A 26081-nucleotide genomic window follows, 5' to 3' on the forward strand; every position below is an offset into this window, starting at 1 on the left:
CAGGCAGTCAGAGATCCTGCTTCTGTTTCCTCGGAGGGTGAGCAGTTGCATCCACCGCTTCTTGCTTTGTCAAATGGGTAATCCTGGCAGCTACCAGACTCGTTGCTATTTGCAACTCTACCTGTTGGTTAGCTCCAGGTGGATTGCCCAGACCGGGCCACCCTGTTACTGCTGGCTTTGGGCCACTGGGATCTCTTAGCTATTGTCAATCCCCAGATGTTAATGTCTGCCTGAAATCCAAGGGCAGGAAGGGACCCAAAAGGTCACCTAGTTCTCCCTCCTGCCTTGAAGTGAGACCACACCTAAGCCGATCCAGACAGCCGAGGGTCGGGCCTGGTGGTAAAACCTGCAGAGAAGCCTCCCTGGGGAACTTGTTCCAAGCCCCTCCATCGGGAGGCACTGACACTTTCTCACTTCAGATCTGGTTGCTGCTTGTTCCCGGAGGGTTTTGGATGCCCCTCTTGAACATCTGCTGGTGTGTTGGGGGAAATACAAGCCTGCCATCCTTGCTGCAAGGGTGGAGTGAGCCAAGAATGGAGAGAGTGTGTGTGTGTGTGTGTGTGCGTGTGTGTGTGCGTGTGGCGCTTTCGGGAGGTCTCGCTCCCTGTCTGCGAGGGGCCTGACACTCCAGGGGTAGCCCCAACTGGGAAGCACCCCATCCCTGCTGGTGGACAGTGAGTCCAGTCCAGAATCCTACTGAGCCCAGCCTCTTGTTCTGGAAGAAATGAAGTTTCAGTAGGAAAGAAACGAGGGCAGGGCAGGAGGAGTGAGTCCGTCAGAACTTATATCTCTTCACTCATTCAGCAAATTCTTGCTGGCCCCCGCTACGTGCTGCGTGGGGATAGGGGAGAAATGAGAACTGGAGGGTGTCCAGGTTGCTTTGGCCGTCAGAGAGAGGTCCCAGCCCAAGGCTGTAGGGCACCGGGAGAGCCTGCACAGTCTTGTGCTGTCCGCAGGGGTTGGGGGGGGGTTGAACATATTTGCAGAGCCCCATCTGCTTGCTCTGTCTCTCTGGAATGGCTCCGCCGTGGTGGGAATTGCTGGTCTTCGCTGCACTTTCCTATCCAGGCCATCCCACAGCTACCATGGCCTGCTGTGGAGCAGGCACCCAGTAAAGACAAGTGATGGTTCTTAGAACCTGCTGTGCACCATCCCACCCCTGACCCAAGTGAGGCTGCCGGGGGCACACGCAGCTCCAGGCACTCAGCCTACATCGTCTCGCCTGACCCTGCCGGCACCTCTGCTGTGAGCCATCTCCCCTCAAAACTCATATGTCCAAGCCTGAACTCCCAGCACTTCAGAAGGTGACTGTATTTGGAGATTTGAAGATAGGGCTTCTAAAGAGATAATCAAGGTAAAAAGAGGTCATATGGTTGGGCCCTAATCCAGTATGACTGGTGTCCTTATAAGAAGAGGAGATTAAGACACAGACACACACAAAGGGAAGACCGTGTGAAGACACAGGGAGAGGACGGCCACCTGCAAGCCCAGGAGACAGGCTGCAGGAGACATCAACCGTGCCGACACCTTGATCTTGGACCTCCAGCCTCCAGAACTGTGAGAAAATAAATCTTGTTGTTTGAGGCATCCCGTCTGTGTTACTTTGTATGGGCAGCCCTAGCAAACTAACACAGCTTCCGCAGAGCGCGATGTCATTCCCATCTTACAGATGAGGTCTGTAGCGCTGCCAGATGCCACACACGAAATGCCGGGCCAGTTCCTAAACCTCCCTGAGCCTCTGTTTCCTCATCTGCAAAGAGGGATTAACGATAATTTCGTGGTAAAGATTCAATGAGATAGGACACAATGCATGTTTGTCCCCACGCATGCCTCGGCCTGATTTGATTAAGAAGCCCATGGACTTGGGGGCGGAGGCTAGCTGTGAGTTCTGCATGTGGTTGACAGTTGGTGTTGATGAATGATATGTTAAAAAAAAGCCCAAACCAAAAAGTCTTTTGCACTCTATGGAGAACCTGAAATTGGAAGCGCTCAGTTTCATTAGTTGGCAGATGTCTCTGACTTGTGAACCTGACCGGGCACACTGGGACTCCCTATGTCAAAGTCTTCCTACGGCAGCCTCCAGTGAGGTGGGGGAGGGTGAGAGGGCGCGTCTTCCAGGCACCGTCTGCCTGACTTGACCCTGGTAAAGTGTACACGGGAACAGAGCCCAAGGGACCAAGCCCTCAAGCCCAGGGGCACAGCTAGCAGGAACGTGGGGGCTGCACGCCTGTAGGCACCATTGGTGCAGTGTCAACCCAGTGGATGTTCCTCGTTAAACCTGTGCCCTGCTCAGCTCAGCTCGGCTGTGGGAGTCAGCTTCCGTCTGCCTGGAGACACCCGAGGGTGCAGAGCAGCACGTGCAGATATGTTCCTGGGGGCGGGTACCACTTTCTATTTGGAAGTTGTCTCTCACAATGAAACAGCCTTTAAGCCACATAACCTTTTTCCACCCCTGAACCTGGAGGGGCCATCGAAATCCTCAATGTCACTCTGGGGGAAGCTGATTCTGGGAGGGCCCCAAGGGGTAGGGCAGGCAGGGGCCCTTCTTTGGGTTGGTCCAGAGACCTACTGTGTACCCCTCAATTATATTTTAATATCTATCTGTACACTTTCACACCACAAGTCCTAAAGCATCGTTAATTAGGTCTCACACACAGATACACACACCCAGCTCAACAATGATAGAAAACGCCAAATTCCAGTTGACAAGGAGCCAGAAGCCCAGCCTTTCCTCTGGCTAAACAGAGGGACCCATTATGCTGGACTATTATTTTCTCATGGTTTGGAACCATTACATCAGCCTTGATGTAATAACATTGTTTCACTTCAGAGGTGTATTTATTTTGGTTTGGAGTTCAGATAGTTTAGCCGTTAGCTGGGGATTGAGCAAAACCCAGACAAAGCCACTAAAGTTTGAAATGAACCATTCTGCCGTTCCCCTTCTCCTCTCCCCAGAATAAATATTCTTCAGATGTAGTTTCATCTCACAGCAAAGGTGGTGACCTGGCTGCTGATAAATTTTGGAGGCAATTTTTTTTCCCTCTGGTCGTTGGCAAACATGATGATGACCAGCTGGGCACTAAGTGGGTAATCAAGCCCAAAACCCAGTAAGGACTTGGGAATTCCACCAGCAGCTTCTCTGAAGATAGCCTGTGATCTTTCCACAGTTCCTCCATAAGCCCAGCTCTTCTCCTTAAATAACTCACTACAGGTGGCGCTTTGATCGGTCACCGTGGGGACACAGGGGATGGCTTTTGTTAGCGGCTGAGCCCAGAGGGCCAGGTCTCCAGATAGGAGCCCTTAGAGCCCCAGAGAGTAACTGGAGGCTTCTAATTGTTTCCTCTGAGCCCAATCCTTGGAGTGGGTGGAAAAAACTCTTGTATCCGGGCTGTGATATCCTCTGTGCTGGAGTGCAAGTGGCAGGAACTGTGAAGTGACCACTGAGGCCTGGTGGTGGAGGCGTGGGAGCCCCAGGGCTTGTTGGTGGGGGAACCCCCAGACTGCATGTTCCCTCTAGCTCCATGCATTTCTCTCCCACCCTCCACAGCAACACCACCATTGGGAAGAGTTTCCTGGCAGGTCCACTCACTCATCAGCCATTCTTTTTGAGGCCTTCCTTCCCCACTCTACTGCGATAGCTCTTGGCTCTTATCAGGGTCCCTACCAATCTCCACGTGGCAACATCCCGGGTGCATTCCTGTTCTCATCGTACTCCATGCTCACAGCATTTGGCACTTTGCCCTCATTCGCTCTCCACCACGCTGGCCTGTTTTCCTCTTCCTTTGCTGGCTCTCTGGCCTTCAAAGGCCAAAGTGCCCCAGGGTTCCTTCTTGGCCCTCTTCCCTTCATCAACACCCTCTCACTGAGTGAACTCATCTGGCCCCTGGGTTTCAATACCAGCCATTTACTGGTGGCTCCCAAAATGGTGTGACCTCTGCCCTGAATCCCAAACTTCCCCATCCAACTACCTCTTCAGCAGTTGCACTCGGCACCTAACAGGCCTCTCGAAAGCAACATACCCAAGCAGAACTTTCACTGTCCTGGGTCTCTCCCCATCCCTTCCCGCCCCATGAATGGCATCTTCCTCCTGGCTCAGCCCCATAACCTGGGATCCATCTTCTTGTGTCTGTCTTTCCTTTATACCCACACCCAATCTTTCAGCCAGGTCTATTGGCACTAGCCCCCAAGCAGAGGCAAATCCAGCCACTTCTCACCGCCTCCATGCTGAAGCGCTAGCCCAGCCACCCTCATCTCTCACCTGGATTATTGCAACAGCACCTAACTCATCTCCCTGCTTCCACTCCTCCCGGTTATAGTTCCCCCTCCATCTGTAGCCAGAGCGATCTTCTCATCTGGTAAATCAAATCACAGCAGCCCTTTTTAAATCCTTCTCATTGTAGTTAGAATGCAGCCCAGGCTCCTTTCCACACCCTTGGGCACACCCAGTATTTATTCTTATTTATTTATTTATTTGAAACAGAGTCTTGCTCTGTCGCCCAGGCTGGAGTGCAATGGCGCGACCTCAGCTCACTGCAACCTCCGCCTCCTGGGTTCAAGCAATTCTCCTGCCTCAGCCTCCCGAGTAGCTGGGACTACAGGTGCACGTCACCACACCTGGCTAATTTTTGTATTTTTAGTAGAGACGGGGTTTATACCAAGTATTTATTCTGTGTGTCTTACTTTCTGATTGAACCCTTCTTTTATTTGGAGCAGCACAGTACCCAGTTAAACGCCTGTATTTCCCAGCCTCCTTGATAACCTAGGGGTGGCCAATGAGATGAAAGCAGAGCTGTTGAGTAGGGCTTCTGGTATTGTCCTTTCAAGGGAGCTGACTCAGCTGGGAGAATGCAAAATTTTTCCTCTTCCGTGCTTTCCTCCTTTCTACTGCTTAGAATAGAGATATGATGGATGGTGCTCTAGCAGCCATCTTGTGATATAAAGCAACCTTGCTGATGAAAACTTCATAAGAGAGACAGATGAAGCAGGGCTGCCAGATGACCACAGAGTCATTATACCAGGCTTGGAATTCCTAATTCTGAACTTCTCTGATGTAAGAAATATCTTGTGTTAGCCACTGATTGAGGCTGATTGAATCTAATCCTAAGAAGTAAAACCTGCAAAGCTTGACGTAATCTAGTCTCGACCTCTCTAATTTCCTTCAACCGCTCTATTCTAGCTTTGCCATGTATCATGCATGCTGGTTTTCTCTCAATGCTCCTTGAACATTCTAAGCTTAGTTCCATCTTGAAGCTCTTCCCCCAGATCTCTGTGACTTCTTCTTTTGTATCTTTTGACCTTTCCTGACTTAGCCCCTAACCAGTCTGCTTCTCTTTAAGCTCCTTTAAAAAATTTCATAGCACTGGCGGGGCGCGATGGCTCACGCCTGTAATCCCAGCACTTTGGGAGGCCGAGGTGGGTGGATCACGAGGTCAGGAGATGGAGACCATCCTGGCTAACACAGTGAAACCCCGTTTCTACAAAAAATACAAAAAATTAGCGGGGCATGGTGGCGGGTGCCTGTAGTCCCAGCTACTCGGGAGGCTGGGACAGGAGAATGGCATGGACCCGGGAGGTGGAGCTTGCAGTGAGCCAAGATCGTGCCACTGCGCTCCAGCCTGCGTGACAGAGCGAGACTCCATCTCAAAAAAAAAAATTCATAGCACTTTCATTCTTTGAGATTACTTTGTAAAACACGCTTATTTTCTGTTTCCCCCCTTAGATTGTAAGTTTCATGAGGACAGAGGTTTTGACTGTCTTGTTCACTGCTTTCTCTCCTAGGCTTTGCATATGATAGGTGTTTAGTAAGTTATTTGTTAAATGAATGTGTGGAATGTGATGACTTTTCAGAAGTTTCTGAAAAAAACTGGTCTTGGGTGTGGCCACACATCACAGAATCCCTTCTGCTGTATTTGAAAATAGCCCAGCAAACACTTGTGGCTCACCCATGACTTGCTGGGCCTGCTGCAGCATTGGGATGTAAAGACAGCGTAGCTCCTTGTCCTCTGGAAGCTCAGATTAGACAACAGACAACAGCGTGTGTAGATAGAAGACTGAGGTACCAAAATACAGGAACGCCACAGCCAGCCTCAGGAGGCTTCGGAGAGACTTAGAAGGCAGAAGCCTAGGGGCTTGTGATTGTTTGGATGAGGAAGTGGGGGGGAAGGGAGAATGGAGAGTGCCAGGTGTCTGGCATCAGGGCCACATTTCACAAGGCATGTGTGACATTAGAGGGCATGACAGAGAATGCAGCACATCTAGACAGTAAAGTATTTTTTTTTTGAGACGGGGTCTTGCTCTGTTGCCCAGGCTGGGGTGCAGTGGCATGATTTTGGCTCACTGCAACCTCCGCCTCCCGGGTTCAAACTATTCTCCTGCCTCAGCCTCCTGAGTAGCTGGGATTACAGGCGTGCACCACCATGCCCGGCTAATTTTTGTATTTTTAGTAGAGGTGGTGTTTCCCCATGTTGGCCAGGCTGGTCTCGAACTCCTGACCTCAAGTGATTCACCCACCTCAGCCTCCCAAAGTGTTGGGATTACAGGCGTGAGCCACCACGCCCGGCCTAAACAGTAAAGTATTGAAGTGCTGTGCTGGAGTTCTATGCAGGCTACCAAAAAGGACACCACAGAGGACCACATGGTAGGTTCTGTGGTTTTAAGAGAGTCAGGGGCTGATTAGGAGAAGCTCTAGGGAGGCGGTGATGCTGGAGGCAAGCTTGGATGGCGTCGAGTGTCTTCCTCACAGAGTTCTTCCTCGTTCAGGGGAAGTGTCTTCCCTCAGAGAGTGTCTTCCTCACAGGTTCAGGGGAAGGAGCTGCAGGCTGAGCAAATAATAGAAGTAAAGACATGAATGGGCGAGGTATGTAGCATGACCTGGTTTGTCTGGGACTGTCCTGGTTTTACCACAGAAAGTCCTATGGCCCAGGAAAACCCTTCATCCCCGGCAAGCTGGGAAGATTGGTCATTTTAGAGATCCAGGGTCTGTTCGGTCCATTGGAGTAGCTTTCAGTGGCCGGAGGAGAGAGAGTCAGTGTGTGAGTTGTGGGGGAGGAGGAAGGGGCTACTTCATGGGAAGCTGGAGGCCGTAGGGGCTGGATAAAAAGCCTCCTAGGCAGCAGAAGGAATTGGATCTTTTTCCTGAGTAGGGGAGAATCACTGAAAAATATTGCAAGATAGGAGTGAGGCAGTAAAGAAATGAACGACATCTCCGTTGGAGAATGGTTCTTCCTACTGTAACATACACGGAGCTGCAGCTCATCAGTCTGCGTGTTTTATGGGCCAGGCTCGGCTGCCACCACTTTTCTCCCAAAGCAGCACACCCTGTACCCAGGGCAGACCAGGCACTGACACCTGCTTGAGGAAATGGCCCCAGTGTTTGCCCGGCTCCGGCATCATTGGTCAGAAGCCAGTTGCATCAGCCATCCCTTAGCTCCCACTTTTGGGGGCTTCCCAGCTGGAGTCTCGCAGCTTCGGGCTCCCTGTGGACCTGAATCAGCAGAGCAGACCACGCTCTTATGCACCCCCAGTGTCTTCCCTGTTCTGGTCACTTTTTACATTCAGAGACCACCCACTTCCTGCCCTTTCTGGCATACTGTCACCTGCAGCGCCCTCTCCTGCCTCCTTCAGAGCCCACCCTGCTGTGCCTGGCCTCCCTGGCCACCCCCTGGCTGCAGGACACCACCTGTCCTGGTTTCCTTCCACCTCCCTGAACTGCCCCTTTCTGTTTCTCATCTTCGTTTTCTCCTGCTTCCCAGCTCCCATTTCAACCCTATGCCTCTTGACTCAGTTACCATTAGGTCTGGCTGCACATAGTGGAAAACCCCAAATAGTGGCGGCTTAAGTGCCCAAGGTTCTCTTCTGTCCCAAAAAAGCAGAGCAGAGGAAGCAGCTCAGGGCTGGTGTGGTGGCACTGCAAAGTCACCACGATCCCACGAAATCACCACGACCCCAGTCTGGCCTTTAGGAACCTGCTGTCTGGAAGGCCCTGGCCAGACCCTGTTCCCCGACCCTGACCGGCTGGGCCCTACTTCCTCCAGGGTGGCTCCAGCCCCCAGCGCAGGCCCAGGCAGCTCTCCCCCAAGCTCCCGTTGGCCCTCCATCTCCTGCAAGCTCCACTGTGCCAGGGCCTGTCCTGCTCATTTGCTCCCTCCATCCTGCCTTCTGTGGGGCCTGGTGCTTGCTGCCAAGGTGTCCGCCCTCCCTGCTAATTGATCTGAAGTCAGGACAGTGCTGTAGCCCAGTCATTGCCTGGTACAGTGTTCTGTTCCTACTAGGTCCTCTGCGTACATGTGGAATGAATACAAGAACCTTTTTGAACAATAGTTGGAGGCATCAGGAAGGGCTAAAGACTAACCTGAGGGGCCCTGAACCCAGAATATGTTCTGTGGTTGGAGGCCAGGAGCGGTGGCTCACGCCTGTAATCCCAGCACTTTGGGAGGCCAAGGCAGGTGGATCACCTGAGGTCAGGAGTTTGAGACCAGCCTGACCAATATGGTGAAACCCCGTCTCTTCTAAAAATACAATAATCAACCGGGCGTGGTGGCTGGTGCCTGTAGTCCCAGCTATTCGGAAGGCTGAGGCACGAGAGTTACTTGAACCCGGGAGGTGGAGGTGGCAGTGAGCCGAGATCGTGCCACTGCAGTCTAGCCTGGGCAACAAGACTCTGTCTCAAAAAAAAAAAAAGAAAAAAAAAGAATATATTCTGTGGCTGGAGAGGAGGGCTAGTTATCACCAATGTGTGCAAGATCAGTGAGTGTGTCTGACAGTGTTCATAGATTTAATTACAAAAAGATTCACGGTTAGCTGAGCTCAGGTAAATAACAGTTTAACTACATTATGTACAGATACAAATGATGTCCTAAAGAGATTGTGTAATAATGCATGTGACACCTCTTTTGACCAGTGTTACTTAATGTTAGTTGATGAGTGTTTCAGTATTTCTATGCCTGGCAGGTTCTTCTTTTTATTTCTAATTAAGTGTCTTGCTCTGTGCAGTTATTTCTGAATCAGTAGGAAGTTGTAGGGGTATGAGAAACGTTAGACACCCTAAGGGAGACGAAGGTCAAATGAAATTTTAATGTTTTGTATTTCTTCATCCTAAAGATGCTATCTATTTATCTGGTCTATCTTTACATCTTTCTTTTTTCTTCTTCTTTCGTTTGGAAAGGTGTCGAAGGGCACATCCTCCAAACCCTGGCTTGAGGCCAGTTTGCGTGACAGGCCCTGCTGACAGGTGGAGGGTTGAGGACAGTGCCTGGTGGCTTGGGCTCTGCTCACAGTTCTATTGGCATCACAAATGCATGTGGCTCGACTCTGGGAATCTTGGAGCAATGCAGACAGCAAGTTCACAATAGGTGTTTGCCCTTCAATAGGCCAGAACTAAAACTTTACCCCCTTCACAGTGGGGCCTCCTAATTAGATATAAATAAATCCATCAAGCAAAAATTAAATCCTTCCCTTTTCATTCATTTTTTTTTCCTCTGGCATTTCGACCCATAATCTAATATATGGAGAAGAGAAGGCACTGCAGAGGCTGAATGACCTGGGCTAGGGAGGTAGGTGAGAAATGCCTCCTTTCTCAGACCAGCACCTGACACGCGGTTTGGGGGCCTGCGTGGGGAAGGAAGAGGAAAGACAGGGAGCATGGTGTGAACCAGGAGCCTGCCCAGTGCCCAGACCGAAAGGGAAAGGGCTGAACATTGAGATGACTTGAAATTAACAGAGCTTTACCAGGCAGTCAATAGGTCCTGGCTGCAGGAAGATGAAGCTGCTAATGGCTCTGTTTTTTCTCCTTCTACAGCCACAGTGGTTCCCCCTGTGGAGTTCCCTTCAATGCGAGACAGAGACCGTTTTACTGACTGCGAAAATTCAGTTAGAGTCTTATGTCGGGGTGGGGAGAACTTATGCGAAGCCCAACATTTTGGTGGCTCTCTTTTTGATCTGCTTTACCGTGGTACCTTCATAGGAAGTGAGTTCCATGAATACGGAACATACTGGTGCAGCCGGAGGGGGTGTGGGCTGTTGGAGACAGAGGTCCTCAGTTTTCATATACATGAAATGATTGATGAGTTTCTTGGTTCTGTTTAAAAAGCAAAAAAGGGGAGGCCGAGGCGGGTGGATCACAAGGTCAGGAGATCAAAACCATCCTGGCCAACCTGGTGAAACCCTGTCACCACTAAAAATACAAAAATTAGCTGGGTGTGGTGGTGCGTGCCTGTAGTCCCAGCTACTCAGGAGGTTGAGGCAGGAGAATCGCTTGAACCCGGGAGGCAGAGGTTGTAGTGAGTTGACATCATGCCACTGCACTCCAGCCTGGTGACACAGCGAGACTCCGTCTTAACAACAACAAAAAAGCAAAAAAGATGTCTTGTCTGTAGACAAGCATAATTTCTTTGGTTTCTGTGTTGTCCCTGTCCCCCATCAGAACCTCAGAAATGCTATCTTGGGTCAGCTGTGCATTTTTCTTTGCTGGTGGCCCATTGGACAGGCAGGTCACTTCTCGTCCTCCGAGGAGTAGGTGGAAAAAAGGTCAGTTTGAAGCTCAAGGACAGCTGAGGACTGAGGCATGCCATTTAAGGGGAGTTTGGTACTTGGACCCAAGTATTCCCAGAGTGGATGCAGTTGGGCTTGGAGACCCTAAACAAAGGAACCTTAGAAATGCTCTACTTTTCCTTTGTTAGTAGCAAAATGGCCAGCTCACTGGGTTCTCGGCCACACATGGGTACCTGGAAGCCATCTACAGGCGCTCCCACGGCAGGAATGGGAGGAGGGGGCTCCTCAGCTCTTCTTGCTCAGCCCCTCCTCCCATGAGCTGCCCGGGCCTGTGTCCTAATGGAAGGACTCCAATCCCTCCCCTTCCTCCCTTTTGGTTCTCATGCTAGCTCTCACTGCCTCCCCACTGGGCTGGGTCTCTCAGGCACTAGAGTGCTGCCACTGTCCTAGAACACCCCTGCAAGGGGTCACATGTCCTCCTGGCCTTACCACCTCTTTCTGGGCTGACAAACCCAGGCCTAGCTACACTGGACTTGACCTGGTCCCTCCCCTAGACCTACTCACACGCAGTTCATCCCGGGGACCTCAGTTCCTGTCCACCTCGTCTCTCTCACGTCCACCTGGGGCCACCTGGAAAATGCCTCCTCATGCTTCATGGCTCAGTTCGAATCCTGCCTCCCCTGAGACACCTCTGGTAGACTTAGGTGTCTTTCCCCCTCAGCTTTATCCCTGTGGTCTCCTGGGAGAGGGAGGATCTCCCTGCTCATGTACTGGTCTTCCCAGTAGACTTGGGGGTGGGGGTGTCAAGGCCTGACTTATGCATTGCTGGATCTCCGGCAGCTAGTTCAGTGCGTTTACTGAACGAAAGGGAAGGAATTCTGTGCTAGAAATAGTTCGTGATTAGCAATTTGAAGTGGGTCACTGACCAACTGCTGTATTTAGCACCTCTATTTTTTTCTAGAAAATATACCAACTTGGACAGCCATCCTCAGGGGGCCTGCTGTTGAAATATTTCCTGAATGTTCACAAATTTCCTGGACGTTCAAAACATGTTGAATTCTACTCTCACAAAACCTCCAGTAGCCCCATGAACTGGTCTGAAGGCCCTTGCTGGATGAACCAGAAGTGGGCCCTCTCTAGCTAGCTGCATCGAGGCTCCCCAGTCTTACTGAGAATGAGGCCCAGAACACAAGAGTTTGTATGGTTCTTGCTGACGTACAATAGATTTCAGGGGTTGGGGAACTGAGGACATTATCTCAAAAGTACCACAATTGATGAGTAGCCCTATGAAATGCTTTTGTGTTAAAGCCTGTTTAGGAAATAGAATGGGGACATGAGCAGGTATGATGTAGCTGTGTCCACCTGCTTACACCGGCTGGGAGGGGACAGCAGCACACACCCGGGAGCATGGAGTGGCTTGCCATCCAAGCTGACCAGAACGCAGGGCCTGCGCTGGAGTCCTGGGCCTGCTGCTGACCTACAGGGTCTTGGCCCAGCCACACTGGGCACCTCAGCTCCTCTGTCTGCCCCATGTGATGCCCCTACTTCATTCAGTCCATAAGCACTCACCGAGGCAGGTGCTGTGCGGGACACTGGACAGTGACAGATGAATAATACAGGTCTTGGCCCCCCGAGCCCATGAGCTACCAGAGATAATAAGCATCCTCACTGAGGCCACTGCTGGGTTTATGGATGTAGATGGCTGCCAGGGCCCTCCTGAGGTAGGAGCCACCCAGCTGCCCTGGTAAGAAATACACTGTATTATCAAAATACCCCTCCTGTGTCCACTCTTTCATCAAGGACTTGAGTCTGTGACCTCAAAGGCATGAGGTGGCCTTGGGGCATTCTGTGGGGCTCCATGTTGGTCTCTGAGCTCTTACAAAGGACAGCTTGACCCCCAACCCTAGGAGGCACTCTTGGCTGGGTTCTCCTTCCCACCTGGCTCCAGGCTGAGGCTGTCCATTGCCAGTGTCCAGGGCTGCTGGCTGAGCAGGACACTGCTGCATTGGGCCTGGCATGCACCTCCTCTGTGCAGAGATCGAGTTGCTCTGGAGAGGTGTGACATATGATGGTGAAACTTGGCAATAGTGGCTTCAGTGACAGAAAAATAAATGCCAGGTCCCTAAGTCCAACTCTCCCAAAGGCCTTCTTCCAGCCAGAACCCTAGTGCCTACTGGTGCAAAGACCTCTCCACTCCACACCTTGCAGGAGCTGCAGGGCCAAGAACTGCACCTGGGTTCTCAATTCGTTTTGCAAATGAGCCCTAAGGCTCACGTTTATGGTTTGCCTGGTCACTTTTGGACGTTTCCATCATCCTCAACAGATAGTGATGGGTTATGCAAAAAAAAAAAAAAAAAAAGGCCTGAGAGGAAGTGCTCTGTACTCTTCCATCTTCTGCAAGCCCAAATCTATAGTGTCGCCATGTTTCCTTCCCGCCTTCTCCAAGGAGTTCCTTGATGGCAGCAGGGAGCCAGCATCCTGCATTAGGGTGGCCTGGTCTTGCAGTTGCTTGGAGGGTGTTGGCTACAGCACTGATGTGCATTATTGTATTCAAAACTGACAGACGCAGTCACATCCTTAGCCGAGATGGAAGGCTGAGTTTACCAGCACAAGGAGAACCAAGCTCGATGCTAAATGAGGCTTTGAAGCAACAGGAACAGGTCCTTGCCCCTCAGGAGGGGAAGGGGAGCCCCCCCCAGAAACACAAGGTGATTTGGAAGAACTCAATTTACACCCTTGGCTCCCGTGGGCTGGGGGATCAGCAGAGGGCGGGATAATCCCAGCTTCTCGAGCAGATGGTTTCTGACTACCGCTTGACCCAGTTCCCTCCCAGCAGATGACTGGCAGCGGGGCTGACAGCTCCTCCACTAGGGGAGCAAAGTGTGGACCCTCCTCCCAACCTCCTCTTCCCTCCTCCCACCAGCAAGGACACGGTGGCTTTTGCCCCTCCCTGGTGCCAGGTCGATGGGGAGGATGCTCCACCTTCTTGAAGGCTTGAAGGCAGGGAACCCTCACCCATATTCTCTCCCTTTCCACAGCCCTGTCCAGCCCAGGTGGAGTTGGCAATGAGAAGGGCTGGCCAGGAACACTCCTGTGAGGGCTTGTGTTGGGGAACGGGGGCTGCGAACTCCTTCATTGGCTTTATGGCTTCTCTCACTTCTTCATTCAATCATCTCTTCAGTAAGTTCTCCCTGATCATCTGCCAGGTCTGGCACCAGATGGGGCCCAGGAGGTCTGCTTCCCATGCACGAGACAGACAAGGGAGGATATAACAGCCAGGCACTGGGCTGAGAGCCTCACTCAGTAAAAAACTATATAGGGCACAAGCGGGTCAGGGAAGGCTTCGCCAAGGACAGACTGGGCTGGCTCTGAGAGTCTGAGAATGAGTTTGTCAAGTGGCTGGTGGCTGTGGTAATGGAGACAGCCGGGTGGGCAGATGCAAGCAAAACCAGGAGGTGGCCACCCTGGCTCAAGGCCACCATGCAGGAGGTGCTTCCCAGGAGGCAGAGGCTCCCGGGCCACAGGCTCCCAGGCAGGGCTAGGGCAACCTGATGGGAGAGCAGAGACTCTGGCCCTGGTGGAGATTCTAAGGAGGCAGAAGGGCTGCCATCTCGGGGATCCTCCTGGATCCCTGCTTCTGACTTCGGTCGGCAAACTCACACCCGTCCTAGTTTTGCCCGCCAGCTTCGGGTCGTTTCCTCCGATTGGGAGGGAGGGGGCGCTCGGCTTCCAGACTTGCAGGCCGCCGCGGGCCTGCGGTCCCGGCCGAGCTCCACGGTGGCAGGGCTGGCCCGAGAGACTGGCGGTGGGAGGCGGGGGCAGGAGGCCACGCTCCGCCTCCGACGTCCCCGATTCCCCAATATCCTAGGAAAGCCAGGATGACCTCCCATCGTGCTTCTGCCTTGAGTCTAGCCCGTTGCGAGGGAACGGGGTACGGCTCCGTGTCCTGTGGGCATTGTCATGCGGCCCCAGACCCGGGTGGGGGCGTGAAGAAGGACAGAGGAGGGTATTGCACTGGGGGCCCTGGACGGGTCTGAAAGTCAAGTTTCCACTGACACTGTTCCTTGTCTGGTGGCCTGAGAACGGTGACCCTAGAACCATCCTTCATCGGGTTGTGTAAAGAGCCTGGCCCAGTTGCCTCGCTGGGCCTCCCACCCAGCCCCTGTGATACAGGTGTTACTGTCCCTTCACAGAAGAAGAGGTAGGCGATAGGAAAGGTGAGGACTCTATGCAAGGTCACTCCTGCAAAGCTGGCAGTGGCTGAGCCCGAGTGGAACCCGGGTCTGAGTGAAGCCAAAGTTTGTCAGCTGGCGAAAGTGGGGATTCCCGGGGGGTGGGGTGGAGTACTGTAGACCCTGCCAGCCCCGCAAGCCCTGAGGCTCAGTGGCCTCTGGGCCGCGCACCTGGGATCCTGCACAATCGGGGCGTTCCTCCTGGCCCAGCAGAGGCAGCCGCTGGCCAGGCCTCCAGCGGCTACTGCCTTCCCGTCCTCCAGCCCGCAGGGTCCACGCCTTGGACAGTGCGACGGCTGCCCGGGGAGCTGGGTGAGGGCACTGCAGCCCCAGAGCGGCAGCCGCTGGCGGAGCCTGCCTCTGGCGTCCCAGGCCGCGCCGCACCCCGCTCGCCTCGCCAGGCTTTGCCGCAAGGGAGCGCCCCAGGAGGGCCGGGGGCGGCCACGGCGGCGGGAGTCGCCTCTGCCCGTTGGGGAGGGCGGCAGCTGGGACAGGGGCAGGGCCTGCGCGGCCGCGGGGAGGGGGGGAGTGGGCCGGGAGGAGCGCCTGGGTCCAGCGCCCGGAGCCCGTCGGTGCCGCCGGCCGCCCAGCTGGGCAAGGGTCCGGGGCGCCCACGTGGTGGGAAAGTTTCGAGGTAGCAAAAGTAGCCTGGCATTGCGGGGGGTGGGAGGGGAGAGGAGGGGAAAGGAGAGGGCCGGCTCGCCCCTCCTTCTCGCGAAGGCAGAAAGGAAAAAAGCGATGGGAAGCGGGAGTGAGCGCGGGGAGCGGGCAGCCCCAACCTGAACAGATTCCGCTTTCCCCTCCTCCCCCCACCCCGGGAAGCTCGAGCGGGGAGGCACGGACAGTCTCCTCTCGCACGGGCAGGACGACACCCTCCCTCCCCCCCTTTTTTCTGCCAACGTCTATTTCAACGCGCGCGCACATACGGAGATTGTGCGGCTTTTTTCCCCCTTGGGAGAAAAAACGGGGAGAGTAAAAGAAGAGAGGCCAAAGAGAAGAACTCCTCCTCGGCGAGCTCCGCACTCCGTGCCGCGGCCCGGCGCGGGGACGCCGCCGCCGCCCGCCCGCTGTCTCCCGGCCCTGCGGCGGGTGCCAGTGCGAGCGCGAGCGAGGGCACCGCACCCGGGGACGCTGCGAGACTTTTCGGCGCTCGAGCCGACCTCGCCGCCGCCGCGGCAGGCAGAAGAGACACGGGCGAGAAGGGCCCTGCCTCCCCCTCGCCTTCCTCGCCTGGCGCCCCGCGCCCGGCCGGGCCGCGCAGGCAGGCGGAGGGAAGGAGGGAGGGAGGCTGCGAGGAGGCGGGCGGAGCAGAGGCCCCGGCGAAGCGCGCTGCGGCCGCCCGCCCGTGGATGAGGCGCCCAGGGAGCCTGGAGACAACTTTGCCGTGTGACGCGCCGGGAAGACTGCAGGGCCCGCGGCCGAGGGCTTGGCGCCGCCTGTGAGCGGGCCCGAGCGGCCGGCTCTCCCGGGCACCAAGCTTGCTCCGCGCCACTGCCCGCTGGCCCGCGGCGAGGACGACCTGCCCGTCTCCGCCGCCGGCGGCCCTTCCCGGCGCGAGGCAGTGAGGGCGAGGCCCTCAGGTGCGAGCGCGGGGCCCCGCCGCAGCGCCCGCCGCAGCGCCGCGCCAAGCCGCGCCCGGCTCCGCTCCGGGGGGCTCCAGCGCCTTCGCTTCCGTCTCGGCCAAGTTGCGTGGACCCGCTCTTTCGCCACCTTCCCCAGCCGCCGGCCGAACCGCCGCTCTCACTGCCGCTGCTTTCGCTTCACCCGAGCCGGGGCTGCGGGGCCCCCGACGCGGAAAGGATGGGGAGAAGGCTGCAGATGCCGAGGCGCCCCGAGACGCCCGTGCGGCAGTGACCCGCGACCTCCGCCCCGCCCGGCGCGCCCCTCGGGCCCCCGGGGCCCTCGGCGCCCCTTCCCTCCCTCGCGGGAACCCCCGAGGCCCGGCCGGCCCCCTCCCCCTGTGAGCCGGCGGCGGCCCTCCCGGCGGGCGGGCGGGCGGAGGCCCGGGCGGGCGCGGGCGGGGGCGGGGCGGGGCGGTGCGCCCGGAGCCCGGAGCCCGGCCCTGCGCTCGGCTCGGCTCGCCTCGCGGCGGGCGCCCTCGTCGCCAGCGGCGCACCATGGACGGGCTGCCCGGCCGGGCGCTGGGGGCCGCCTGCCTTCTGCTGCTGGCGGCCGGCTGGCTGGGGCCTGAGGCCTGGGGCTCACCCACGCCCCCGCCGTCGCCTGCCGCGCCGCCGCCACCCCCGCCACCCGGAGCCCCGGGCGGCTCGCAGGACACCTGTACGTCGTGCGGCGGCTTCCGGCGGCCGGAGGAGCTCGGCCGAGTGGACGGCGACTTCCTGGAGGCGGTGAAGCGGCACATCTTGAGCCGCCTGCAGATGCGGGGCCGGCCCAACATCACGCACGCCGTGCCCAAGGCCGCCATGGTCACGGCCCTGCGCAAGCTGCACGCGGGCAAGGTGCGCGAGGACGGCCGCGTGGAGATCCCGCACCTCGACGGCCACGCCAGCCCGGCCGCCGACGGCCAGGAGCGCGTTTCCGAAATCATCAGCTTCGCCGAGACAGGTGGGTCCGGCCCTCTGGCTGTCTGCCGCGGTCCCCGCTCGCTTCCGCTCTCCCTTTCCTTGCTAGCTCCGGCTGCCGCCGCCGCCACCGCAGCCCGCGCGCCCTGGGGCAGCCTGGACTCCCGGCAGGGCTCCTTCGGCCGTGGCCCTGCGCGCTTCGCCGGGATTGCAGTCCTCTTCCCCCAGGCCGCAGACCCCTGCCTGCTGCCTCAACCCCCCGCCGCCGAGCGCCTGACCCTCCACCCCTGCTCTTGGGAATCGGGCCTCAGCGCCTCTGGGCGCGCGTCCCCCTCCCGGCAGATGCGCGCGGCCCTGGCTCTGCGGGCACTTGCTTGGTGATTGCTTAATGTTTTTGTTTCCCACGATCGGAGTGTAGGCTTAGCAGTGTGGATGGAGATGTGTGTGCTTGTTGATATACGTGGGCCGGAGGAGAGAGAGACAGTGTGTGTGTCTGTGTGTGTGTCTGTGTGTGTGTGTGCCTGCGTGAGAGGCCCCTGGGGCCGCTTCCATCACCGGCGGCGTGGGCTTGCCAGGATTGCTGAAGCCTCGCTGGGGAGAGCTAGGCAACCTCTCTTCCGATTGTGTGGGCACCGGAATCGGGCGGAAGGCAGGCTTCTCAACAGGTCCATCATTTACACAGAGAAAGCCGCGGCTCGGGGACAGCCCCGTGCCTTTCGGCTTGCCTGGCAGCTGCAGCAGACCCCTCGCCCGAGAGGCAGAGTCGTAGTTAACAAAGGGTATGGCTCCTTTCTGGAATCCGCCCCCCCCCACCCGGCCCCAGATTGCAAATCTCTAACACTGTCTAAATATAAAAATCAGAGAGAGAAAAATCTTTCGGAACTTTAAAAGAAGGAGAAAAATGTGCCCGCGCCAAAATGCTGCAAGTGCTTTCGACTCCGCTGTCCTTTTCAGGACTTGAATAAGCCAGGCTGGCTTTTGTGCCTGGAGCTCGGCCCCATTTGTGCCGAGGGGACTGCGGAGAAGGTCGCAGAGGGGGAAGCCCGGGTGCAGTCAGGGCGGGGGCAAGCGGGGAGCCTGGGTGGGGGGAGCGGTTGTGCCCCTGGCTGCAAATGCCCCCCACCCCCCCAGGCAGCAGGCAGCCCGGGGATGAAAAGGGATGAAAAGTTTTGCATGGCCGGGTGTGGAGAAAAGCAGAGACAATCGGGGCTGGTTTGTGCTTAGAAAGAAATGCATTGCCGTTTTAGCTGTCCACTAAAGTGAGTCAGGGAAAGCTCGCCATGCAATTAGAGGGCTCGGATTAAAAGGTGCTTTGGGGCCCAGAGTTAGAAATGTGATTCTGGAAGGTCGAGGAGGCCTTTTGGTCCCGGTGGCACAAAATGACAGCGGGGGCTGTTATATTTCTGGTCCGTTTCACGGAGCCAGCTCTTTGACTTATAAATAACAGATTCAGGTCACAGGCAGCTCGTCCAAGACCAGCTTTTAAGGCTGCAGTTTCCCCCATTTCAAAGTCAGATGTCAGTGTTATTAGAGGAGCCAGGCGAGGCCGGAGGTAGGGGCTTGGGAGGGGCATGGTGGGAGGTTTGATAAAACCAGCCCTGACCACAGAGTTTCGTTATTTGTTCTTCCTGGGAAAAAAAAAGGAAAAGAAAAAAGGAAAGAAAAACGTAGATTGTCAGAGGCAAGGGTCACCGAAATGTAGGATGAGAGGGGAGTCATCTCTTGATTGGCACAGCCTCCTTCTTGTTGAGCTGAATTATTGAGAAAATTAACCTAGCCAGCTCCCCTACTCCTTGGAGATTTTGAACGTGCCATTAACAGGGAGCCAGAGTCTTGTCAAAGGATTGGACCTCAAGTTTTAAGGCTGAATGTCCTGTCCCTTGAAACTACTCGGAAATAAGGGTTAGGCTCTGCAGCCTGCAAAGCACACGTTCCTATGTCAGAAACATGAGCAGAGCCTGCTTGTTTGCAGTGGAGGTTCCACTGGGGGTTGGATCAGATCATACTTAGGTAAACACTGGAAAGAGGCGGTAGGTGGCTCAGCTTGATTTTGCAATGCGCTAAGTTAACCAAAAAAAAAAAAAAAAAAAAAAAAAAAGCCCTACTAAAACCACCCACCCCAAAATCCTCCCTGCGATCCTGGTTTTGTTTTTCAGATTTCACAGATACCCATAACAACTTGTTAAGATCTTGGCCCCCTGACAAGTTCTTCTGTTGTGCTTTGAGGCCTGACAGCCTGTCTCCAGGGAGCCCTGGCCTGGGAGAGGTGAGGCAGGATTTTATAGGCCCGGACCCTCCAGCCCCAACCTGGTCCGGGTTTCTCAATGAGAAACGATTTTCTCTGCCTCTCCCAGGTTACAGTCAGAGGCCCTGGCCCCAAGAATGGTATTTCTGGTCAGTAACGTTTTCCAGCTGTGTGGCGAGTTGCATTCCAGCATCCTGCAGCAGAGAGTGTGTTTCCCCCATTGCCTCGTGTTCTCCTTGAATTAACTTGGCTCGCTCTTCCCCTTTTCCGCAGATGGCCTCGCCTCCTCCCGGGTCCGCCTATACTTCTTCATCTCCAACGAAGGCAACCAGAACCTGTTTGTGGTCCAGGCCAGCCTGTGGCTTTACCTGAAACTCCTGCCCTACGTCCTGGAGAAGGGCAGCCGGCGGAAGGTGCGGGTCAAAGTGTACTTCCAGGAGCAGGGCCACGGTGACAGGTGGAACATGGTGGAGAAGAGGGTGGACCTCAAGCGCAGCGGCTGGCATACCTTCCCACTCACGGAGGCCATCCAGGCCTTGTTTGAGCGGGGCGAGCGGCGACTCAACCTAGACGTGCAGTGTGACAGCTGCCAGGAGCTGGCCGTGGTGCCGGTGTTCGTGGACCCAGGCGAAGAGTCGCACCGGCCCTTTGTGGTGGTGCAGGCTCGGCTGGGCGACAGCAGGCACCGCATTCGCAAGCGAGGCCTGGAGTGCGATGGCCGGACCAACCTCTGTTGCAGGCAACAGTTCTTCATTGACTTCCGCCTCATCGGCTGGAACGACTGGATCATAGCACCCACCGGCTACTACGGGAACTACTGTGAGGGCAGCTGCCCAGCCTACCTGGCAGGGGTCCCCGGCTCCGCCTCCTCCTTCCACACGGCTGTGGTGAACCAGTATCGCATGCGGGGCCTGAACCCCGGCACGGTGAACTCCTGCTGCATCCCCACCAAGCTGAGCACCATGTCCATGCTGTACTTTGATGATGAGTACAACATCGTCAAGCGGGACGTGCCCAACATGATTGTGGAGGAGTGCGGCTGCGCCTGACAGTGCAAGGCAGGGGCACGGTGGTGGGGCACGGAGGACAGTCCCGGGTGGGCTTCTTCCAGCCCCCGCGGGAACGGGGGTACACGGTGGGCTGAGCACAGTCATTCTGTGGGGCTGTGGAGATAGTGCCAGGGTGCGGCCTGAGATATTTTTCTACAACTTCGTAGAGCAACCAGTCAAAACCAGAGCGAGAACCCTCAACTGACATGAAATACTTTAAAATGCGCACGTAGCCACGCACAGCCAGACGCATCCTGCCACCCACACAGCAGCCTCCAGGATACCAGCAAATGGATGCGGTGACAAATGGCAGCTTAGCTACAAATGCCTGTCAGTCGGAGAGAATAGGGTGAGCAGCCACCATTCCCACCAGCTGGCCCGGCCACTCTGAATTGCGCCTTCCGAGCACACATAAAAGCACAAAGACAGAGACACAGAGAGAGAGAGAGAGCCACGGAGAGGAAAAGCAGATGCAGGGGTGGGGAGCACAGCCAGGCGGAGGCTGCGTGTGCCCCGTGGCTTTTACCAGGCCTGCTCTGCCTGGCTCGATGTCTGCTTCTTCCCCAGCCTGGGATCCTTCGTGCTTCAAGGCCTGGGGAGCCTGTCCTTCCATGCCCTTGTCGAGGGAAAGAGACCCAGAAAGGACACAACCCGTCAGAGACCTGGGAGCAGGGGCAATGACCATTTGACTGTTTGTCGCTTGGGCCTCTGACATGACTTATGTGTGTGTTTGTTTTTGGGGTGGGGAGGGAGGGAGAGAAGAGGGGGCTAAATTTGATGCTTTAACTGATCTCCAACAGTTGACAGGTCATCCTTGCCAGTTGTATAACTGAAAAAGGACTTTTCTACCAGGTATGACCTTTTAAGTGAAAATCCGAATTGTTCTAAATGGAAAGAAAAAAGTTGCAATCTGTGCCCTTCATTGGGGACATTCCTCTAGGACTGGTTTGGGGACTGGTGGGAATGACCCCTAGGCAAGGGGATGAGACCACAGGAGGAAATGGCGGGGAGGAGGCATTCTTGAACTGCTGAGGATGGGAGGTGTCCCCTCAGCAGAGGCCAAGGGAGGGGAGCAGCCTAGTTGGTCTTGGAGAGATGGGGAAGGCTTTCAGCTGATTTGCAGAAGTTGCCCATGTGGGCCCCAGCCATCAGGGCCGGCCATGGATGTGGCCCCTGCCCACTCACCTGCCCGCCCGCCTGCCCACCCGCATAGCACTTGCAGACCTGCCTGAACGCACATGACATAGCACTTGCCGATCTGCGTGTGTCCAGAAGTGGCCCTTGGCCGAGCACCGAACTCGCTCGCCCTCTAGATGTCCAAGTGCCACGTGAACTATGCAATTTAAAGGGTTGACCCACACTAGACGAAATGGACTCGTACGACTCTTTTTATATTTTTTATACTTGAAATGAAATCCTTTGCTTCTTTTTTAAGCGAATGATTGCTTTTAATGTTTGCACTGATTTAGTTGCATGATTAGTCAGAAACTGCCATTTGAAAAAAGAAGTTATTTTTATAGCAGCAAAAAAAAATGAATACAGTTAAATGTATTATACATAATTTTGGAACCAAAGAGGCCAACAGATCAGTTTTAATTTTATTAGACGGTGAGGCCATGTGAGATGAGGTAGACGTTCTGAACAGTCCCTTGAGTGGCCTGCCAACGTTTCAGGGTATGAATGGATTTTGTTTATTCGGTTTGATGTGTCTTTTCCATCCTTACACACCCAGAAGATAGAGTAAAAATGACTATGATAGAATGCAGGTGTGTATCCTTAAATCCCCATCTTTATGTTTATTTAATAAAGCTCGCCTTAGGTTCTGTTTCATCATAATTTAAAACCAAACAATTTTCCCATAGACTTGCTGTTAAAGTATTTTACGTTTGTGTACAGTTTAAGAAAATAAAAGATTGAGTGCCACGGGCCTCCTGCCTTGTGTGATGTCTGGGGCAGGGAGGCCTGGGCTAGAGGTGGGCATCTGGGGGGAAGGCCAGTCCAGGTGTCCAGGTTGGATGCCAGCAGCCTCCACGGCCTGCTCCTGGCATCTCTGCGTCCTTGCCATGAGATGTATGTCGGGCAGAGATTACAGGAAAAATGGCAGAAGATCAAAATGAAGGACAATTAACAAATTCATGAATTACACATTTGTTTACCCTTCTAGTCCCAAGATTGATTATGTTTCACCAAGGCCACATCCATTACCATTTGCAAGTGCTGGGTAAGCCCCCATCCCCAGGTGGAAATGCAAAACCCTGAAGGCTGAAGTCCAGCTAACCTCTGCTCACCTCTATTTGGAGGTGACTGGGACCCAGAAGAGGCTTGGTATCTTGGGATAGAAGGGTAAACAGAGTCAGGCCGTGAGTGCACAAAGGAGCCCTTCCTGAGGGGGTTTTCCCGGTGGAGAGTGGTGGTAGGGGCGGTATAGTAATAATGGTCCACTGCGCAGGTATAACTGGGATACCTGCCGAGTCCTGCTGTTACCATGCAGCGTCACGTCTTTGTGGAAAGTGGCTTTGTCTGCATTTCCCAGAGTTTGAAAATCTGAGGCTTAGAGAGTTCAGAGCCTGCCTGAGATCACACAGCCAGGACAGGGACCCTGGGTGTTTGAGCCCACCCGTTTCCTTGGGGGACCGCAGCCCTGTGCCCTTGCCTTCGTCTGAGGCCCTGCAGGGCTGCTGGGGCTCCGCCCTGGGGTTTGGGTAGCATGTGGTCTTCCCAGACAATCTCAGGACATTCGAGCACATGGCACTTGAGAGAGCATCTAACCTCATCAAGGTAGTGGGAAACTGAGGGAGGCCCAGACAGCTAGAGGGGTATAGCTCAATCAGCACAGCCGGCTGGTGGCAGGAGGCAGCCTTCTAGCCTTTTCTTTTTGCATTCTTTGCCCAACCAAGGGAACTACTGCCCTGCCAGGCTTTCAGCCCGGGGGGAAGACTGGTTATCGTGAAGTTGTGAGACAGTATTACTGTAATTCATAGGGGCAAAGAAGAAAGTGTCATAAAGACAGGTCTGGCCTGTGCATTTCAGGCAGTGAGTCACGAGGTCTCTGCCCTCTGCTCTGCGGGGGGCTAGGCCTAGCTGCTGGTGGCACTAGGCCCTCAGCCCAGCCCTGCCTTCCCGCTGCCCTGGGACTTTTTTCAGGTAGTGGCCAGGAGGTGCGATGTGTCACTGAGGTGCTTCTGCTGTTTGGACACTGAGCACCTACCAAAGTCCTTCTGGGCTGAGCATCACAGGATGGCCCCGTGAGTCTCGAAGTAGCCCCAGGAAGGGCCTGGGGACCCCAGGGGCACGAGGCCTTGGGGCTGGCTGACCTGGTCCCTGAGTGACTTTGCTGCCCTATGCTGGCTCCTGTCCCGGTGGGGTCTGGCCCCCGGGGGCACTGGTGGGCAGCAGTTCCTGTTGCTGAGAGGGGCAGTGAGGACAGGCACTGGTGTCCTGTCCCAGCTGGATGTCCCCACTCCAGCAGGGCCCTGCAGCCTCCTGTGCTGCTGTGGTCACCGCTCCCCTTGCTCTGCTTCCCCCTACTCGATGCTCTAGCCTCTCCCGTCTGCTCCTCTTATTTCCCCAGTGGCCCGGCCCAAGGGCCCTGCCTTTCTCTGAAAATGTCCCTGGAGCCCAGCTCTGCCCCCAGGTCCAGTGCCTCTGGCTGGACTCCCCGCTGCTGGACTTCAAGGTCCCCAGCCCTTCTTTCCTCCAGCCCTCCCTGCCTCTTCCGGCTTCCAGGCTGCTGGCTTCTCATACTCATCCCCAGCCCCACCTGGGACCAGTGGGACAGGAAGGGCCTGCCTGAGCCGGAAGGCTGCCATCCCCACCCACCTCAAATGCCTCCCCCACCCATCTACCACCATGCCTGGGATCCCACCATGTGGGGGTCACCCTGACCTTCAAACATGCCCCAAGTCCTCAGTGACTCAGTGGAGCCCATGACCTGGGCTGGGGCACTGGGGTCAGGACAGCACCCACACCTGCCTCACCTCTGCTCCCCCGATTTCCCAGACAGGCGGCTGAGGGGCTCAGTACTTAGAGGCTCCAACCGTATGCTCTGTCTGTGTTTTCTCTCCCAGCTCTCCCTCCCAGGGTCTGGCTTAGAGTGGGGCACACAGAGTGCCCTGTGGCGCAGCCCAGGGGTGGGGCCAGCATTTAGGAGGGGCTACTAGGTGTCAGAGCTTTATACCTGTTACTCGTGGCATGGCGTGATACTATTGCCTCGGCCTCTGCCAGAGCTCCAGGCCATGGTGTCCCTGCAGCCTCTTGCACCGTGGCTGGGCTCCTGACTCACCCGGAGTGCAGGCCAGCCCAGCATCGCGTCTGCCCAGACCCACTGCAAGGCCGGGTGGGAACTATTGCTGCAGATGCCCCAGGGACTTGTAGGCCATCACAACTTGGAGAATCCTGCAGCTGCCTAGAGCTCCCTTGAGGACCAAGAGCGAGGATAGGAACGGGGGTGGGAGGTCACAGGTGGCTACCAAGCCATGAAAACTGCTGGGGGCTTAAGAAAGTGTGGCTTTGCAGGCAAAAAGTAGAAATCAAACACTGGGGAGAGGCCCTGGGAGTGCCCCCAGCCCTGTTTCTAGGCTTTCAATGGGAGCAAATGACAAATTACGGGGTGGGCTTTGAAAGACCTGCTGATGGTGGTTGGCTGTAGATGAGGCGTGGGGTGTGAGCATGGCGGCTGTGGGGGCTCTGTGTCATGTGGCGACTGTGGATGGGCAGTCACTGGTGTGTGAGGCTGTGCGTGTGTGAGGTGGGCATTGCTGCTCATGGGTGTGGCCTGGGTATTGTGGGTGGGTGAGCATTGGTGATGCACTGTTTTGTGATGGTAGGTGTTACTGTGTATGCTGAGCCACGTGGGGCTTGAGACTGTGATTGTGGGCGTGCACGGTTGGCTGTGAGTTTGTAGTGTATGGTTGGCTGGCCTTGAGGTTGTGAGGCTGTGTGGGTGAGTGTGTGAGACTGTGTGTGGGGTTTGAGACTGTGATTGTAGGGGTGTGGTTGCATGGTTGGCTGTGTGCATGTCTTGCCATTTTTGTTTTCTTCCTTATGGAGAGGTGATGCACCTAACCAGTTATGTACGTTGTGATTGGGGTAGTTATCATCTTGCAGTTAGAATCTGTGATCACCCTCATACCCGGCAGATCCTGAGCAGGTCTGGCGCAGGCACTATTTCTGTGGCCTGTGCAGTTGTCCTTGGTATGGTTTCACAGCCCCTGATGCTGTGCTTTGGCTACACAGTGTGCTAGGGGTCACCTCAAAGCCAGAGCACTTTAAAGGGAGAAAGGTACCATCTGGTCAGTCATTCAGTCACTCAACAAACATTCCCACGGTGCCTGCTGTTATGTGCAGGGGTTCATCCCTCATCTCAGTGTAGTGTTCACAACAACCTGGAGGTGAGGGAACAGGTATTATCCCCATTGTGTAAACGAGAAAACAAAGGCCGAGAGCAAGGCAGCCATTCACTGAAAGTTGCACAGCTCTAGGACTTGTCCCCAGCCAGCTGTTTCCAGAGTCACTCACAGCCCCTGGGCTGCCCAGGAGGAGGGAT

General features: G+C 55.5%; 1 protein-coding gene across 1 annotated transcript; it reads left to right on the top strand.

The window, feature by feature from the left end:
- Positions 1–16786: 16786 nt before the first annotated feature.
- On the top strand, positions 16787–22459 carry INHBB (inhibin subunit beta B). The gene is made up of 2 exons (XM_032145918.2): positions 16787–17285; positions 19761–22459. The coding sequence occupies exons 1-2, from the start codon at positions 16838–16840 to the stop codon at positions 20534–20536; spliced, it is 1224 nt and encodes a 407-aa protein (XP_032001809.1). The 5' UTR covers positions 16787–16837; the 3' UTR covers positions 20537–22459.
- The last annotated feature ends 3622 nt before the right edge of the window (positions 22460–26081 follow it).

Source organism: Hylobates moloch, unplaced genomic scaffold, assembly GCF_009828535.3.
Source record: "Hylobates moloch isolate HMO894 unplaced genomic scaffold, HMol_V3 SCAFFOLD_24, whole genome shotgun sequence".
Lineage (NCBI taxonomy): Eukaryota > Metazoa > Chordata > Mammalia > Primates > Hylobatidae > Hylobates > Hylobates moloch.